General features: G+C 41.8%; 1 protein-coding gene and 1 long non-coding RNA gene across 6 annotated transcripts in view; one reads left to right on the top strand and one right to left on the bottom strand.

Moving 5' to 3' along the window:
* Positions 1-875: 875 nt before the first annotated feature.
* On the top strand, positions 876-2,817 carry Gm17508. The gene is made up of 2 exons (XR_870609.3): positions 876-1,256; positions 2,435-2,817. It is a non-coding gene; the product is annotated as a predicted gene, 17508 (long non-coding RNA).
* A 4,754-nt stretch (positions 2,818-7,571) lies between these two features.
* Zbtb44 (zinc finger and BTB domain containing 44) overlaps positions 7,572-15,544 on the bottom strand; it is a 46,166-nt gene continuing 38,193 nt past the window's right edge. For 3 of the 5 annotated variants that reach the window (XM_006510215.4, XM_006510216.4, XM_006510217.4), the window contains exon 6: positions 7,575-14,712. In XM_006510215.4, the coding sequence (XP_006510278.1) occupies positions 14,430-14,712 (283 nt within the window). In that variant the 3' untranslated portion in view covers positions 7,575-14,429. Of the gene's footprint in view, positions 14,713-15,544 lie in introns of all 5 variants that reach the window. The other 2 variants (NM_001115130.1, NM_172765.3) reach the window with 1 other exon arrangement.

Below are 15,544 nucleotides of genomic sequence, written 5' to 3'. Positions count from 1 at the left end.
CCAGGAAGCAGGTCAGCCATTCCTGCTGCACAGGAGCATCAGGCCCAGAGATGCCCTGCAAATGCCCTGCTTGCGATGTCTCAGCAAGGGGAGTGTGTGCTACAGCTGTCCGGGCAACAGTGGAGTTCTGACCTTCTCTGGAGGCCTGACCGTGTCCACCTGGGGATCTAAATTGCCAGAACTCTTTTGCCAGGTAATAAACTCGCTGGCGAAGGCACATGTGGAAAAGGCTAAAAGAAACGTTCGCTAGCTGGACTGCATTGCCTCTGTTTCCAGATCTTTCCCGTTCTGTTCCTTTGGCTACCTCCAGTAGCTCCTGGGCATTTCCCTTCCACAGGGGCCAAACCATCTGCTTCCTCTTACTCCTCTGCCTGGGGCAATGTGGATGGAGACATGTTTCCTTGAGGTCTTGGCCATGGGCAGCAGATCATCATGTTCCATCCTGAAGTCCAGGACTGGCTCTTACTCCTCACCAGCGTCCCCTGAGCCCTAAACTTCTGTGGAAAATTGGCTTCAGACGATGCTTCTGCAGAGGGATCAGGGTCCACGACTCGCAGGTACCTCTGCCTTGAGCCAGGCTGTGAAAAAGATGGTTAGAAAGTCTGCTGGGGGCAGGAGATGGGTGCCACTGCACCTAGGGCAATCCCCTTTGTCGGATTTCTCGATTCCAAAGGTCAACATGCCAATTACCCGAGAAACAAGAATTTTCATGGAACTGGGTTAATGGAACCAAACAACTCCATTTTGTTATTAAGGGATTTTGAAAAAAAAAACAACCCAAGTGACATTTGGATAGTTTGGACAAGTTCATTAGGTGCTTAAACAGAAAACGTTTAATTGGATTTTAAATGTTTTGTAAAGACTACAGAAAGTTCACTTTAGTTCCGACCTTGCAGTTCATTCCAGGTAGAACACAAGGGGGCGCTCACACACTGTACTTAAGCGCGGTCAGTGCGGCGCAATGAGATAGAAGCATGGTTCAGAAGGAAGCCTCCGCCCAAGCAATCATAGCATCCACGGAAGTTGACCACCTATGTTCCCACAAAGGGCGACATTGTACTTGTTGTGTGTCATTGGGAAGGTGGCCTTCCATGACCGGCTGCATCAGCGTTCCTATGCTGTAGGTTCAGCCCTTAAGGGAATTGGGGCGCAGGCAGTGCAGCAGGAAACCGGGCAGACTCCTTTTAAGGCCCAGTGACTCCTGAGCCTCCAACACTGCTCATGTGGAAGGAGATTCCCTGCTGTGACAGAGGCAGGTAAGGGTTGGAGTTGCAGGCTCGGGCTGGGTGCAGTGATAGAGATCTTTAATTTCAGCACTTGGCATGCAAAGGAAGGTGGAAGGTGGATCTCTGTGTGTTTGGATCCAGCCACACAGTGAGGCTCTGTCTTAGAACAAACAACAAAGAAAGATACAAGCTTCCTTGGCTGATGCCTTGGTTGGCGTTAGTCTGGGAGGCCAGGAAAGTGGGTGCATGGTCACAGCTATGGGGGACTTAAGCATTTTTAAAATTTCTTTCTTTCTGTTTGGTTGTTTTAATTCATCTTAGAGCAGGCCTCTAAGGGGCATCAGCTAAACACAGCATTAACGATGTACAATTAAGACTAGGCACAAACCCTCCTCATATTAAGGCTGGACAACTGAATAGGAGGAAAAGGGCCCTAAGAAGTTGGCAAAGGGATCAGAGACACCCCCCCCCTTCCGCCCCCCATCCCGTTGTTAGGATTCCCATAGGAACACCACGCGACAAGTATAACATACAGAGGACCAAGTGCAGACCCACGCAGGCTCAGTGATTGGCCGCTTCAGTCTGTGAGCTCCCAGGAGCTGATTCTGGGAGTTGAGTTCTCCTGGTATCCTTGACCTCTCTGGCTCCTACAGTCCTTTTTGCCCCCTTCTTCAAGGTTCCCTCAGCTCCTTGAGAACTTCCGATTTGGCTGTGGGTCTCTGTATCTGCTTCCATCAAGCACGGTTTGAGCTGGGCAGTGGTGGCGCAAGCCTTTTTTAATCCCAGCACTTGGGAGGTGGAGGCAGAGGCAGGCGGATTTCTGAGTTCGAGGCCAGCCTGGCCTGCGGAGTGAGTTCCAGGACAGCCAGGGCTATACAGAGAAACCCTGTCTCGAAAACAAAACAAAACAAAACAAAACAAAATACATTTTGATTCAGTTGGAATGACAACTTTCAGGAGTCCACTCTCTCCTTTCACACTGGGGTCATTCTCCATGGGAAATGCCTTTACCTGCTGAGCCAGTCAATGGGACCTTCCTTTTCCTGTGGCCGCCTGGAAGTGTCTCTCAGTTCAGGGTGGGCACTGCTTGGATTCCATTCTATTCAACATATCTGGAAACCTTCGCTCCCTAAAGCGTTTCTTCTCAAAGGTTAAATAAATCTGACACATTTAGGCTTGCTTTTCCAGTCTCTCTGCTCATTTACTAGGGAAGCTGAAGATATGGCACGCCCAGCATAAGCAAAGCATCTCTTGACACCATTCCCAGTGCTGGAGTCTTCAAAGAACATCCGAGAGCTGGAGGAGTCGGCCTGCTCTGTGAAGAGATTCCAACTGGTGTGTGTCCTTGCTGAGGGTTCTAATTGCCGAGGAGGAGGAGGAAGTATGCTGAGGGTCACAACAAAGACAGGGTCTGGGGGTGTTGCCCAGATTGCTCTCAGAACTCTTGGGCTTAAGTAACTCTCCTGTTGCAGCCTCCAACTCACTGGGATTTGTGGCATGCATCATGTTAGTTGGCTTTTTGTTGACTTCTGTGATTGTGGCCCAAGTTCTAAATGCTTTATATTCCCCTCTCATTTAGTAAACTCCAAAGACACTTGCTGATTTCTTATCAGGGACCAAGCTTACTTTCCCCAAGCACTGGAATATAGCTCCAGTGTGCTGGCTCTCCCTCCACCAGAACCCTCACGCCCAGTCTTTCCGTGCCCCAGCTGTTAGTGTGTGCTGTGGGGGGTTCCAGTTCCCTTCCCATTCACTTTGAGGAGGGTGAGCAGGGCAAACACCAAGCTGCTCCTCTGCCCACCCACCTACCATGGGCAGAGGGAACCAGAGTTCTGGGACATAGGCTTCTGCCCAGTGTTTCAAGAGGCCACCTCTGAGTGTGCTGAAGGTGTCAACACAGAGGGAGGACCACAGAGGGGACTCCTTCCTCAGCTCTCCTACTTGTCACATAGATGTGACATACACACATGGATGTGCAAGGAGATGTGCAGGTTAGGGGATCCTAACAATGTGCAATTTAGTCCAAAGTGAATCTCTGTAGAGACACCCACTGAACGAGTTTGCCCACATAGGTTAGAATTCTCACACGAGTCACAGGGAGGTGGGATGTTGTGGACCAAAGCTCTGGAGAAACTCCGTATGTAGCATGGGCTGGCCACTAGAGGAACAGTGCCACTTAAATATACCCTCCTGCTTAAACCTCAACCCTTCCTAAGGTCAGTGCTTTATAAAGCTGCGTCATGTGTCCTGGAGTAACAGCGTGGGCACTGGAGGAATACATGTGTGAGCATTTGAGGGCTAGCAGGAATAGCTGTGTATCTAGCTAGCGGTCCTGCACCATGTGCATGCTACTCTCTGAGCAAACAACTACCTTGCAAGGTAGTTTAAACCACATCTAAATGCTGTTAAAATAAGAACTCTGGATACTGAGAACAAGGCCCAACTCTTCAAAACCTCCATCTATAATGCTATCAGTGCCTGACTGCATGAGCTCACGTGGTGGCTTGTTCTGGGATGCTGAGGCCCCTGAATCTGTAGGAAGATACCCGCTGAGCCTGGAAACAAACTCCCTGTCGTTCTGTCTCACATCCTAAAGCTCCCAGCAATGCCCACTTTTACCTTTTGTTCTGGATAGCTCACCTGCCCAGTCAGAATAAGCAGGGTAGTGAGTCAATGTGTGTTGGCACCGTCCCCTACGCCTGTGACACTCTTATCTCCTCCTTAGTGACTTTGGTTAACTGTCACTTTTGGCCACCTAACTGCACTCAGCCTATGAAGACATTTTTCCTTCAGCGATTACTAACCTATATAGTCCATTCCCTTGTTTATTGTTGACCCTGCTCCCCACCCTCTCAGGCCAACTCTACCAGGGCAAGATCTGTGCTCGCAAGCCCAATACCTGCTTTTTGGGTTTCCTAATGCTTATGAATAGAAAATGACTTGCAAGCCACCGAGAATGTTTGGGATAAGCAATCCCATAAACCCAATTCAGTGGGTGAATTCTGCTAGAAAGCAAGAATGTTAATAAGCTAAATATTGTACAACCACCCTAAGGAGGAACACTTTCCTCAGCCTTCCTTCGACCTGCAGTGACAGTGTTCTAGGATGTATGTGTGTGCGACTGCACACGTGTGTGTGTGTGTGTGTGTGTGTGTATGTGTGCGTGCACACACTCCACCCCTAAGCTGCACCAGTCTCCTTGCAGACCCCCAGTCAGAGCTCATTCTTAGGCTGCTTTCATTTGGACAGCTTCCTTTAAAAGTCAGAGCCAGGTTGCCTGGGCAGTGCAATGGGCCACAGGTATAGAATAAACATGGCAGGTGCTGCCCACTGTTGGGAGTCAAGACTCAATTAAGCTCAAAGCCCACCTTCCAGCCAATCCGCTAGCTGCAGCTTCTCTGGCAGCCCAGGTCCTTACCTTTTCTCGAGCTGTAACTTTTAACTCTGATGGACTCAAGTCTGCTTTGTGCTCCCTCAAATCTAGTTCTTAAATCCTTCTAGAGATCTGATTCTGGTCTTTTGCTCAGTTAATGTGACTAGCTTTTCTACCCCCCTCCCTTTTTTTTTTTTTTTTTTTTTTTGAGACAGAAAACCCAGGCCAGCCTTAAACTCCTCCTGACCCTCCTCCTAGGTGCTGTGATTATTGCAGCTCTGAACTATTTCTCTGGCTTGGCCCTAGCCAAGCATATTAACACAATTCTCGATTCCTCTCATTCAGAATTACCGTCAGCTCTTTTAGCACTCCACCCTAAGGCTCAGAATGGATCTCTGAAGCACTCTCCTCCTGTACAAACCCTTCTTTTCTCAAGAGCCCACTAGTTTTGGCTTCTCCCCATGCTTTCCTTGTTGTCCCTTCAGTCAGGATGCTACTCCAATTTTCACCCTTTTTTATTTTTTGCGTTTTTCCAGTCTTAGTTCTTTCTTTTTTTTTCCCTTTAAATATTCTTTACTTTAGAAGCCTTCGTCTCCAAAGGACCGAGAGGGTTCATGCTTTCTCTGCTCGGTCATCCAAGGGCCTGCAAGCCGTCTGTGAGAAAGACAGTTGCCAATGACAAGGAACAAAGATATGGAGCATTAGACTGACGACCCCAGTGCCAGAGGCTTCCTTGACAAGGAAGGTGTGGACTGTCATGTCTGAGGCAAAGTTTGCCTCTGAGCAGGCTAAGAGCAGTTGTTCTGAGGATTAAAGGACAGTCTATGATATACAGCAAGACGAGAGCCACACACTTCCTCTCTCTTAAAAGAAGTTCTACTGCAGGATCCTACTATGTGTATGTTTGGATCTTTGCCCTCAAACTAGACAAGAGTCTGGGAAATCTTATGTGGTTGTGTTCTATAGCAACTTATCCGATAGCAGATCTCCAGATGGTGACAATCAAAGGTGACTCACTTGAAGCGGGCCACATACTAGCTGTGTGTTGAAGTGGGGTGGTAAGTACTGATCCTCCTTGGTAAGTTCTCTGGTAAATGAGATGCACTCAGTCAGACACAGCAAAAGGGCTTAGGATCAGGGACTTGGGAACGGGCCAAAGTCACTAGGTTCTGATACAAAGGGAGCATGAAAAAGTCCCTGAAATAGCCCAAGCAAATGGAAAAGGAGATAAGACTTTCAAACAGAGGCAGATAGAGAAACTCTAGGGGCAAAGACAAAGATAGCGGGGAAGGGCTGTCTGACCACAGGTATTAGGAGATCTGGCAAAAATGAAAGCGATTCCTTCTATGAGGGGATGGTGACCACTTTTCATTCCTAGTTAAACATCAAGATTCTCTGCCACATTATCTTTTGCTTCCTATTGCTGGGACAAAGTGTGCTCTTGGAGCCTAATATACACTAATAAATTTTTATGGGTAAAAAAAGCAGATAAAAATATAGTTGTGAATGGAGAAAATGAACTAACTTTTTTTTTGTAATGGAATCAATGTTGCGTTACAAAACAAATAAAATCTTTGCAACTAAGTTCTGCTATTACAGGTTTGCATCAAAGAAAGAATGTTTCAGAGGCTAAATCTTAGCTGCTTGTTTTCCCTGTCCTAATTTCTCACATAGACTATTTACATTGATGAATAAAACTGCCATTGTGTACACACACACACACACACACACACGGTTTTGAGAAAAACTAGGCAGGGACTGGAAATAAGGGTCCTGTATGTGAGTTCTGCCAACTCTGATTATGGCCTTTGCAATGATCTGGTCCTTATTTATGAAGTACAAATAGAAACTTTTTGGTAGGAAACTCAAATACACCAATGAGAACTGGAGGAAGTCACAGGTGTTATAGCAACAACAGCCCTTCTTGTCCAGGAGGGTTCTTCTAATTCCACTCACAGAGCATTATGCCAGAGGGATTTCTTTCTATATTAGACACACCTACCTTTGTTTTACAAATCTGTGAAGTTTACTGACATCAAAAAGGGTCAGGTAAAAATGACAATATTTATACATACCTCCCCTCCTTTAAGGTTTTGTATGTTTGGGGCTGGAGAGATGGCTCAGTGGTTAAGAGCACTGACTGCTCTACCAGAGGTCCTGAGTTCAATTCTCAGCAACCACACGGTGGGACTCACAACCACAGCAATGGGATCTGACGCCCTCCTCAGGTGAGTCTGAGAGGACAGTGATGGTGTACTCACATACATAATCCTTTTTTAAAAAAAGGTTTTGTATGTTTATATAATTTGATAAGTTTCTCTGTTTCTTAGAACAAACTTTCTAGTTCAAAGAGAAGGCCCAAATTATTCATTTTAATTCCACCAATTTAGAAGACACATCTTTAGTTAACACTTTTAGTATCAGCCTCTGAATCTTTCCATTCATAATTTTTATGCAAAAACTGCAAGCCAAAATCATTTTGAAATTTATCTCTGGCCTGCATCCATGGTTCAGGTTCAAGATAAGCCAGACTGCTTGCTGACCTTAAGTGCTTGGTAAACTTATTAAAGCCTCTGTCTTCATCTCTGAACCTAACTGACAGGATCCTGGTTGACTGTGCTTGCTACTGTTATTTTCTCTTTGGCCCCTATGACCCATTTCTGCAATGAGCTGCTTTCCTGTTTCCCATTTGTCAGTCACCACTGAAATAGCAGCACTGTGTCTCTATCTAATTAATAGTAAATATGAAACAATTTCAGAAAAACATATTAGAGGCAACCACCATCCAATGAGTAGCTTTACCCAGGAACCTGGCTTCCCTAACTGCCCTCCTTACATTCTGCTCCCCGGTCTGGGCGTGGTGTGATGGGACCTACACATACACATAGGAGCACTGACAAATGCTGTCCACTCTCACTGTCTCCAGTGTGCACACACTCAGGAACCACCAGTCAATGACAACAACAGCAGACTTATTTCATAAAACATCAGTAAGATATTTTAATGAGAAAACAAAACAAAACAAAAACAAATCTTAGTCTCATGTTTCTATCCAAAGACACTCAAGACTAGATTCTCCCTGTCCATCCCTTCTAACTGCAACTTTGTGACCATTAATAAAGGCCAGCTTAAAGATTAAAAAAAAATTTAAACCTTTTTTTAAAAAGATTAAGCAATCAGGCTAGCAAAAAGGTACTCAATACATACTTTTTCTCATATCAAACAAGCTAATATTTCAGTACAGTATAACTATACAGAATATATACAATACACATATGTTCACAAAGCAAACACTAGGCTCAGAACAGATTTGAAAAAACATGATATTCACATTGATTACAATAACTCTAAAAATGATTGTAACGTTGAAACGGCACTTAGTTTACAAAAAAGTCACAAAAATATATATATATATATATATATATATTATGTAGTCACCAAGAACCATGGTTTCTGTAAAATACTAATAGCCAGATACTAGTTTATAAAACATGAAGTTATGACACTGTATACATTTTTTTTAAGGAAATCAAAACAAAAATTTAAGACCATTTTTGTCATTGTAGAAAGTCAAACATGCCAAGTAATTTAGCTATGGCCACTGTCACCAAGTAAAGCTATACTTGAATGAGATGACAACTGGTCCAGGCTGGTGACGTGGGGACTGGCACAGTTGGAGTAGTACTGTTGTAGGAGAGCGGTGGAGAACAGGGGACAGCCCTCCATGGAACTGCTTCCACATTCTCTCCTCAGCGGTTCCCTCTTTGGCCTGTCTCCCAGATGCCAGCCCCCATGAGTTACAATGCTCTACCTGGCAGGGGAGGAAGCTTCCCTGACCTCCGTGCTGCCAGCCGCAGGCAACTAGTAAAGCATGCATCAGCTACAGGAACGCCTGGCCACCGGCGGCAGACCGTGGCGCAGTCTCTTTCTAGGCTGCTTGTATTAGAAAGGACCTCAGTTTTAAATGGGGCCAGATTTATATGTTAGCCCTATAAAATAGTGAGCTACTATAGCAGCAAATACGAAATCACAGGAGCAAAACCACACTTTATTTAAAAAGTTAATTTGTTACATCAAAGTCATTGTTTTCACCTTTAAATCAGTCTCCTCTCACCAGACATCTCTTTCCCCATCACCGAACTCTCTGGTTTATTACCTCAATCTGACTTTCTTATCATGGTTCTGAAAAAAAGATAGTCCTAAGCCTGGAAAATCTTTAGTTTACTCTTAAAAATGGGAATACAGGAATTTTAACGTTAAAAAAAAAGTTCGTTCTAAAAGTATCTTTCACAAATATATATATATATTTAAATATTAAAATACCTAAGATTTTTTATAAAATGGCTTTTGAAAAGACAGTAGAGGCACAAAGAGGCCACATACCATCCTTCAAGTTGAACGTAAGGTGCCACAAGGGTGCCTTAACAAAGAGGCAGGCAATATCTAGCTGATGCAACAGGAGACACCAGTATCCATAAACTAAATACATCACTGGAACTTGAGTCAAAACTAGATTTTACCCTACCAGAGACTGTTGTTTCTTTAAGCAATACCTTCATATATAAGCATCAGAAGCCATCATTTTGTATAAACAAAATAATAAGTTTATTACCTCACTTCTAAATACCCAATGCCACTCACTCTCGGGGGCAGAAAAGCAGTGCAACCTTCAACTGTAATGCATTCTCAATATATAAGACCTTCCATATCAGCTGTCAACCCGGGAACTGCTACCTAACATGACAAACCACAGGAAGCGCACTAATCACAGAAAAGGGTCTCTCTGGAAAACAGAACTGCAGAAAATGCTTCCCCATCTCGAAGCCAACACTACCACCCCTCCTGGGGCAGCTAGAGGCTGACTCCTCAGCGGGTGGGCGATGCGCTTTGGTAATGAACGCTCATTCACAGGATGACCTGTCAACCTCTAGGTGTAGTCAGACTGGCATTTAAGAAAACAAGGAATTCAGTAAAAGTCATGACACTCTAGCTCCTCAAGTGATTCTTGGTGATTTTACTAGGAAATCATCACAACTGAGTCAGGGCTTTTAGGCTTAGCAAAGCTTAATAAACTTAGAAAACAAGAATATAAATTAGGCACTTAAAAACTTAATTTTTCTTTCATTTTTAATAAAAACATTAATTCTAATGTTTTTCAATCATGGTCTGAACTCCTACGTTTTTTGTTGTGTACAGAGGAAGCCTGTGTCTGCTGGAGCCGGCCTGGGTCTCACTCAGAGGGAGCACTACTAAGCTGCAGAAGCCGTTAAAGCAGCAGCACTGTTCAGACACTGCCAAAGCAAGGTTCCAGCAGCACTGTCTGACTCTACAGTGACTACTTCCAAACCCAGGAACTATTGTTTCTATTGTAAAAATACATTTATGATATCGGGAAAGCGTCTCGCTCATCACTTTAGTATACATTAATAACAGTCTAACTCCCGGTAGTAACAGTATCATTCCCTGTTCAACATAATTCATGTTTCTAGGTTGCAGCAAAAATCTCAATTTATGTATAATCCAGAGTGAAACATCTATAGCCTACTTCTTAACCAGCCTGAGGACTGGCTCGATTCCACTTCATTGTTTATCTGAACCATTGCTATTTTGGTAAATTTGTTTTGTTGAAGACTTTCACATAAAAACTATCCTATGTCACCACATTCTGTCAAAAACGAAAGAGGGATAAATACTAGTATAAGCAAAATAAGAAATCTTAACTTTGATGATCTCATTTAAAACATGTATTTAGTTATAAATATTCCTCATGGCTGTGTTTACAACAATACCATCTCTCCACTCCCTCACTTTTGTCCATTGCCTTCTGGTTTCTACTATCAAAATACAAAAAGACATCTGATGGCAACACTTAGCAGTGCAGTGAAAACTCACCTTCCTCCCCTACCTTGGGGCTGTTTGCTCCATGTGAGCTTTCCTAGGTCCTTCCCCCACCCCTAGTTAAGAACTCAAAAATCACTCCTTCACGAAGATGTATACTTCCGAGCTTGAAGGCCCTTGGGGCAGATGAGTGATGCAGGACAATGCAAGTTTCCAATTCACCTGTTCATTACATCTACAAATCAAAATCTCTTCAGTTAAAATTGAGGACCGAGCATTCATTTGCCATCATAAGAAATCATTCTCTGTGATCCTGGTAGAGAAGCCACCTGCATAGCACTGTATGGTCACGCACCTTGCAGGGACTCCAAAGCTAACAGGCTAAAGCTTAATCTGAAAATGGACACGCGCTCTGCAAAAGTGGCTTCTAGTAATTAGACTAAGAGAATAAAATAAGAGGTTTTTGTTTTGTTTTTTAAAGGAGTGAAAGACTTAACATAGCTTCCAAAGGAACAGGGATGAGTTATAAGACAGGAGAGCCTGGCTCAGCAGTTAGAAGGAAGCTGAGTTACCAGTGACTCAGCGAATCAGAGGCCCTGACTACTTCACTCTTAGTAAAACAGTTTAACAAACACAAGCATGTTTGTTTGTTTGTTTTTTATAGCAAAGGGAATGTATCTTAACACGGATCCTGTTTATCTATTGGGACTCCAAACGGTCAAACCTAAACAGCTTAGCACACTTTGTCTTAGCAAAACTGTGAACTTAAAAAAAAAACAAACACTCCACAAAAACCCAAAATAAAACCTATTAATATAATGAACTGTGGTTAAACTTGAAATTAAACTGAAAATAAAAATTAGGATTGTTTAAAATGGCCAATTAAGGGAAGTGGATATTAACATTTATCTACATCCATTTCTTGAAAAATTTAAACGCATAAAGTAAAGGTTACTGTCAAATTTCTGTTTCTGAGTTAGTGATTTCCTGACATTACACTCTGAAGGCTAGAGTTTGGAAATGCAAAGACTGACACGAGGAGCTACGACTCCTGACAACACGGGAAGAGCTTTGCTTCTAAAGCACATCCTATCTATTTGGTAGTTGGAAAAAAAAAAAAAAAACTGAAAACAAAGCTTTTCTTATATAAAATGCTTTGTTTTTTAAAAAGTAATTTATCTAGCATTCTAAAATTTAAGCCCTTTAAATATCACAAAGGTACCCTTGTTGGCCTTACAAAAGATAGCTACCTTTAAATATTCTAAACAAGAATGATTCTCTGTTTAGTTACCCTGGTGATTTCTATGACGGGATCGTAACTGGCTTTCATCTCTTCAATGTTTTCCATATGTTCTGGTGAAAAGTATACATCTAGGCATTCCTCTCTTAAATCAACTTTAAATAAACTTTAAATATTACTATATATACAATTATCTCTTGCAGTTGTATTTCCTATAACAGACCCATAAACAAAATATCCTTAAAAATGTAGAGTCTCATTGGAACAGAAAAAAGCCTTTGTATCATTTTATATTAAACACTGGTTAGGTAAGTTTATTAAAAATGTTTGGGTAGTAGGCAACTAACCATTTGTGCATTCATAGTATATTCAAATCTGTCACTAAGGTTGGCTACAAGCTTTGCCACTAGGGATAAAAATCCACAGGGAGGTGTGTCCTTCACAGGGAGGCTGCCAGGGCTGTCCTAACACACGACTCTTAGGATAGAGTAGACTCAAACACTTTCAATCAAAACAATCTAAAAAGAATTCTTCAAATCAATTCATCTCTGATTTATTCTCATTTCTTTCTTCCTTTTACTTTTTTCTAGCTCTTAACAACAAAACAAAACAAAACAAAAAACAAAAAAACCAAGACAAAACAACCCAATTTAGAACCAAGAACATTTACCATACTAAAATAGGATTCTAGTGAGTTTTAGGATTTCTTTATTACTAGGCACAGTTTTCAAAGATCATGTATGATAAAAAAATAAAAATGACTGACTTTCCTAGTTGGTTTTTCTGAAAGCTACCCACCTATGCTTGGGAGCAATCAGCCATGAGTCAGGTAAAAAACAACTGGGACTCAGGGTGGGGGTGTGACCAGTGACAGGGCACGTGCGCATCATATACAAAGTCCTGGGTGCAATTCTCAGTATCAAGAAGAAAAAAGAACAGAGATAGAAATTAAATTTCAGCCGGGCGTGGTGGCGCACGCCTTTAATCCCAGAATTTGGGAGGCAGAGGCAGGCGGATTTCTGAGTTCGAGGCCAGCCTGGTCTACAAAGTGAGTTCCAGGACAGCCAGGGCTACACAGAGAAACCCTGTCTTGGAAAAAAAAAAAAAAAAAAAAAAAAAAAAAGAACCCAAAAACAAAACAAAACCAAAAAACCTACAAAAAACCAGAAATTAAATTGCAGAATTAATAAATTTTAAAGAAACAAATTACTATAATATAAAAAGTAAGTAAGGTTTGGCATTGGGATAAAAGTCAGATCAGGTGTTTGACTAAGACTATAGTCTGATCTGGGTGTGGTGATGTGTGTCTATAATATATAATGGTAGCAAAGGTTGTTGGGAAACTGAGGCAAGAGGATGATGAGTTCTGGACCAACCTGGACTACCTATGATCCTGTCACAAAACAAAAGAGAGTGTCCAAAGTCAAACAAACAAACAAACAAACAAACAAAATGTTGTTTTTATCTTCTAACCCCATCAGGGGCTATCATAACGATAAACATTGGGGCTATTTTCTATATAAAAAATTACACAAAAGTTCATTACTCGTGGCTTCATAAATATTTTAGATCAAAGAGGCTTTAATGGCAAAAGATAAAAAAGTATATCCCAATCTAGAATATCATATAAATGTTATCGTCTGAGTAGCAAAGTTTTTAAGATTCTGGTCTTAACAATCCCTCCCTCCATGTCTGAGTCACAGATGATCACTCACAACCTCGTCGTATCTTTTACATTATTGCTTACATCTCGTGAAAGCTTTTAACAAACTTGGCAATACCTCAAAATATTTTGGAATAAGGACATTATATTGTTGTCATATGTGACCTTGTAAACAATCTTAATTGGGTTAAGAATGTAGCCTCAAAACAGAATTCTTTTATTTTGTCCAAAACAGCACAGCATCGACATCCTCAACAATACATAAACCTATATATAAAATATAGAATATCTTCACTATTTCTCCTTTATATGGCAGCACAATAGTATATGCAAATGAAAGTGCTGTTGGTGGGACACGAGGACACTTCTCTGAGCAATGCCCTAGTTAGCCAGGTGTCAGCATTCAATGACCAGGAAGAGAAAGTCTCAGGAGAGTTTCTGCAAAGCTGGGTATACGTACCTCGTTCTGCACCCTGCCATTCCACATGCAGCCTGACTCTTCTCAACCACACCTCTTAGCCTCTGGAGTGGTGCTATAAAGGTACAGGAAATACCTGCCTGATACTAATTTTTCACTATGAAAATTCAAAATGGCTTAAAAAAGAATATACTGGATTTCAGAAGTTATTTACCTTCATCTGAAAAAAACAAAAACAAAAACAAACCCACCACAAATACTTCCAAAACTACAGGGTTTATAACACCCTGCACTTAGGAGTACACATTTACTTAGGCCTTGTCAAACTGTTTAATAACTTCTCATTAGCCCTCTTCTCTCAGGAAGGTCAACCACAGCCTGAGTTCTTTTGTATCTGCTGCTGCCCACTTTTAACAATGGGAGGAAGAACTGCCATGTTCTAAGTCAGCTGCTTTTCCTTAAGTCTCAAAGTTTATGTTCTGTTTCAATGTTACCTTATTGTATACATACAGAAGCAATCTCTCAGCTATGAAAAAACAAAACAAAACATAGAACCCTCCAGTTTTAGGGTTTACAAAGGGAACCCTTCTTTAAAAATTAAATTAAATTTAAACATATGAGACCAAGCACAGGCACTTTCCAAAAAACCAAACCCCAGGCCAATCACAGAATTACTCAATAGTTATAGCAGGCAGCTCTGCCTTAGGGGGGTCATCCCTGGGCGCCTCAGCAGGAGCACTGGTCTTTGGCTGCTCATGCAGTTCCTCCTCCTTCTCTGTAAGCCCACCAAGAGAGCCCAGGGGAAAAGTGCTTTCACAATTCTGGGTTGAGGAGACCTGTGAAATCACAGGCATTTGAACAGAAGAGTTGCTTTCAAAAGTATGTTCTCCAAGATCATACTGAACAAGGGTCTCTTCTTGCTCCTGGTTTAAGTAGTCCGGTACTAAGAAATCACTAAATGAGAGGCAAAGGATAAAATACAAAATTAATTTTCAAACTATAATAAAGAGATATCATCTATAATACAAGTCTGGGGCTTTTCATTTCACTAATTATTCAATGAAGTTAATATAAATAAGCTTTCCCAAATATCAACTGAAGCCATTCAGTAGAACCAATGTGCATCCCACCTCCCTATGGGCAATAAAAAAGATTAATGATCACTTCCAGTGATTCTCTGGACACTTCAAAGGCCTTTCTGGATCTACATATAGGAGTCTGTATATAATGTGAGTGGCATTTCACTAAAGCAAGCATCATGTGACTAAGCCGAGTAAGAGGTTTATATAGACCTAGCTCTGTATTTCTTTTGTAATACCTCTTTGTAGAGGTTAGCTAAGAAGCTCAGTCTTTATGCATGCATGACCTTACATACATTTACTATAGGAAGTTGAGAGATGTAGAAATTAAGTTTTCACCTTACTATGTATGGAAAAAGTAGTACACTTTACTAAGAATTTGGAAAGAATCTCCTATCACACCTGGAGTGACCACTTAATAATTTGAATATTCAGTAGTAATGGACAAATTAAAATCTGTCTGTCTGCAAAGTAACTTCTAATGTCTTGTGTATATTTCCTAAAAAGTCTTCAAGGGTTAGAGAAGAGTAGTGTAAGATACAGGGTCCTATATGGGAAAGACACACAGGAGTGGTAAAACTGGACTATTTAATTCCTCAACAACTATGTCTAGTAAGTATTAGCTAGCTTTAATGATATAACCATACATTCAGAATCAGCACTCATTAAGTAGAATGAGCACCTGGTCTGGAGGGAAAAGTAAAATC

Source organism: Mus musculus, chromosome 9 (assembly GCF_000001635.26).
Source record: "Mus musculus strain C57BL/6J chromosome 9, GRCm38.p6 C57BL/6J".
In the NCBI taxonomy this organism is placed as follows: domain Eukaryota; kingdom Metazoa; phylum Chordata; class Mammalia; order Rodentia; family Muridae; genus Mus; species Mus musculus.
This window is presented reverse-complemented; position numbering and strand designations above follow the sequence as displayed.